Below are 2,192 nucleotides of genomic sequence, written 5' to 3' on the forward strand. Positions count from 1 at the left end.
CAATAGAAATAGACTGTAGGATGGATTAATACCTGAACACTTGTTGTGACACTTTGAGCAAAGGTAGTACAAACCATCTCTAGCTCTACCAATCTCCAGAGGCCTCTTCAGTGAAGGGGCCTACAATATGCAACACACACTGTTAAAACTAACAGTGCTTTAAAGTTGTGAAGTTAAGCAATTTACAGAAATGAGATTAAATTTGAAGCTAGGCACATACAACACTTTATACAAAGTCATAGCTGGACTAAGAGAAGCATCACCAATTTCGGTCACTCTAACCTTATACCCATTTGGTAGGGTCACAAGAAAAGGATATGGTAATATTCTAGTGTTGGTCAGTATTGATTTGTTAAAGGTTAGGTGATGGGAGGCCCCTAAATCTAAAATCCAGGAGTCAGCAGATAATGAGCTACAATCATAAGTGAGTTCACCAATCTCAGTTATAAAGGAGTGACAAGTCATTATACCTGCAAATTTCATTACTCTATTGGTGATATTGATGTTGGTTGAGTCCTGTCCAGCTTCTGTTGGTTGAAACTGGTTGAGGAGATTGACTAGATGATTGTATTGCTCTTTAGACAAGCTTTGAATTCCTTTGTTATTAGTCTGATAATTGGTCCATAGTTAATGATTGTGGCTTTGTTCACTACCATGTCCATCTGTTCCTTCAGAGTAGCTTCCATGAACATGTGAAACAGAAATTGTGTTTTTCCCTTTTGTAAACTTGAAATCCTGTGGGAATCCATGCAAGCGATAACACTTATCTTCAGTGTGGCCAGTTTTCTTGCAGTAGTCAAAAAAAAGATGAGGTTTCTATGGTGAAAATCCTGCTCTATAAACACCAGGACCATTGGAGTTTCCACCATTAAATTGGTTTCTGCCAGAAGATGCTTCACCTTGTCTGTTGTAATGATTGAGGGACTGTTTGTTGTAATGACTGTTTCTTTGCCTATTGAACTGATTTAAGCTTTGCTTTCCTTGATAATTTGTTCTAAATGTTGTATTTGCTACTCCGTGTATATTCAGTAAAGTGGATGCTAAATCCAACTGATTATGAGGCTTGACCTCTGGTTGCTTCTCCTCTTGAATGAGAATAGAAAAACATTGAGCTATGTTTGGTAATGGATTTATCATCATAATATTACCTCGCACTGCAGTGTAAACTTTATTTAGGCCCATAAGAAACTGAATTAACCTTCTGTCCTGCTCCGCCTTGTGCATTGCAGCCTTAGCACCACATGTGCACTTACAATTGCAAGTAGCAGTGGTATTGAGAGTGCTCAACTCCTCCCATAACCTTTTTATCCTTGTGTAGTAACGTGTAATGTCCAGATTTCCTTGGGATATATCGTTAATTTCCTTCTGCAGCTGGTATAATTTTGCATCATTTGTTTGGTCATGCCTGTCCTCTAGCTCCTTCCAAAGTTCTCGAGCATCATTGATGTATTGTAGGCTGTCTGCTAAATCGCGTGAGAGTGAATTTAAGAGCCATGAGGTCACCATGTTGTCACATCTTTCCCACTGACCAAAAGTAGGTGAATCTTCAGTTGGTCGTTTGGACTTGCCATTGATGAAGTCGAGCTTGTTCTTGACAAATAATGCTCTAAGGATCTCTCTTCTCCAGGATCTGTAACCAGTACCATAAAAAACCACGGGAAATAAAGTCGATCCTGCATTTTCAGAAGGATGCTGATACAGAGGATCGGAGGAATTGAGTGTTCCAAGTGAAGTTTGAGAAAATTCAGAATTCAACGTAGTTTCTGAAGCCATAGAGAATCAATAGAGATAACGAAGGTCAACAATGCAACAAAAGCACGAATTGGAATTGAGGAACGATGAATTGCGAAAGTGCGACTAGAAAAACTTTGATTTGTTGTATGAGAAAATGAAAATGACAGCTGGCTACAGCTGATGCCAGCTAATGCTATATTCCCTAACTAACACATTAGACAATTAATCACAATTAACTAACTAATCAACTAACTAAGCTGCACACAGTCTCAACTAATTAACTGCTTGCATAGATAATATCTAATTAATCTCAACATAGGTGAACTAAGTCCTATACAAAAAGTAAATTTCATCAACATCAATAATACTTTATCATGTTAAGCATATCTTTGATATGATGAGCCATTTTGGACAGACACGCTAAAATTTTATCAACATCAAAATATTGGCCTAACATT

The 2,192-nt window shown here is 37.8% G+C and overlaps 1 protein-coding gene across 1 annotated transcript; it reads right to left on the reverse strand.

Annotated features, from left to right (window-relative positions):
• Nucleotides 1-816: 816 nt before the first annotated feature.
• LOC124889765 lies at nucleotides 817-1,773 on the reverse strand. The gene has a single exon (XM_047401742.1). The coding sequence runs from the start codon at nucleotides 1,771-1,773 to the stop codon at nucleotides 817-819; it is 957 nt and encodes a 318-aa protein (XP_047257698.1).
• Nucleotides 1,774-2,192: the final 419 nt, after the last annotated feature.

The sequence above is a fragment of the Capsicum annuum genome, chromosome 12 (assembly GCF_002878395.1).
Source record: "Capsicum annuum cultivar UCD-10X-F1 chromosome 12, UCD10Xv1.1, whole genome shotgun sequence".
Lineage (NCBI taxonomy): Eukaryota > Viridiplantae > Streptophyta > Magnoliopsida > Solanales > Solanaceae > Capsicum > Capsicum annuum.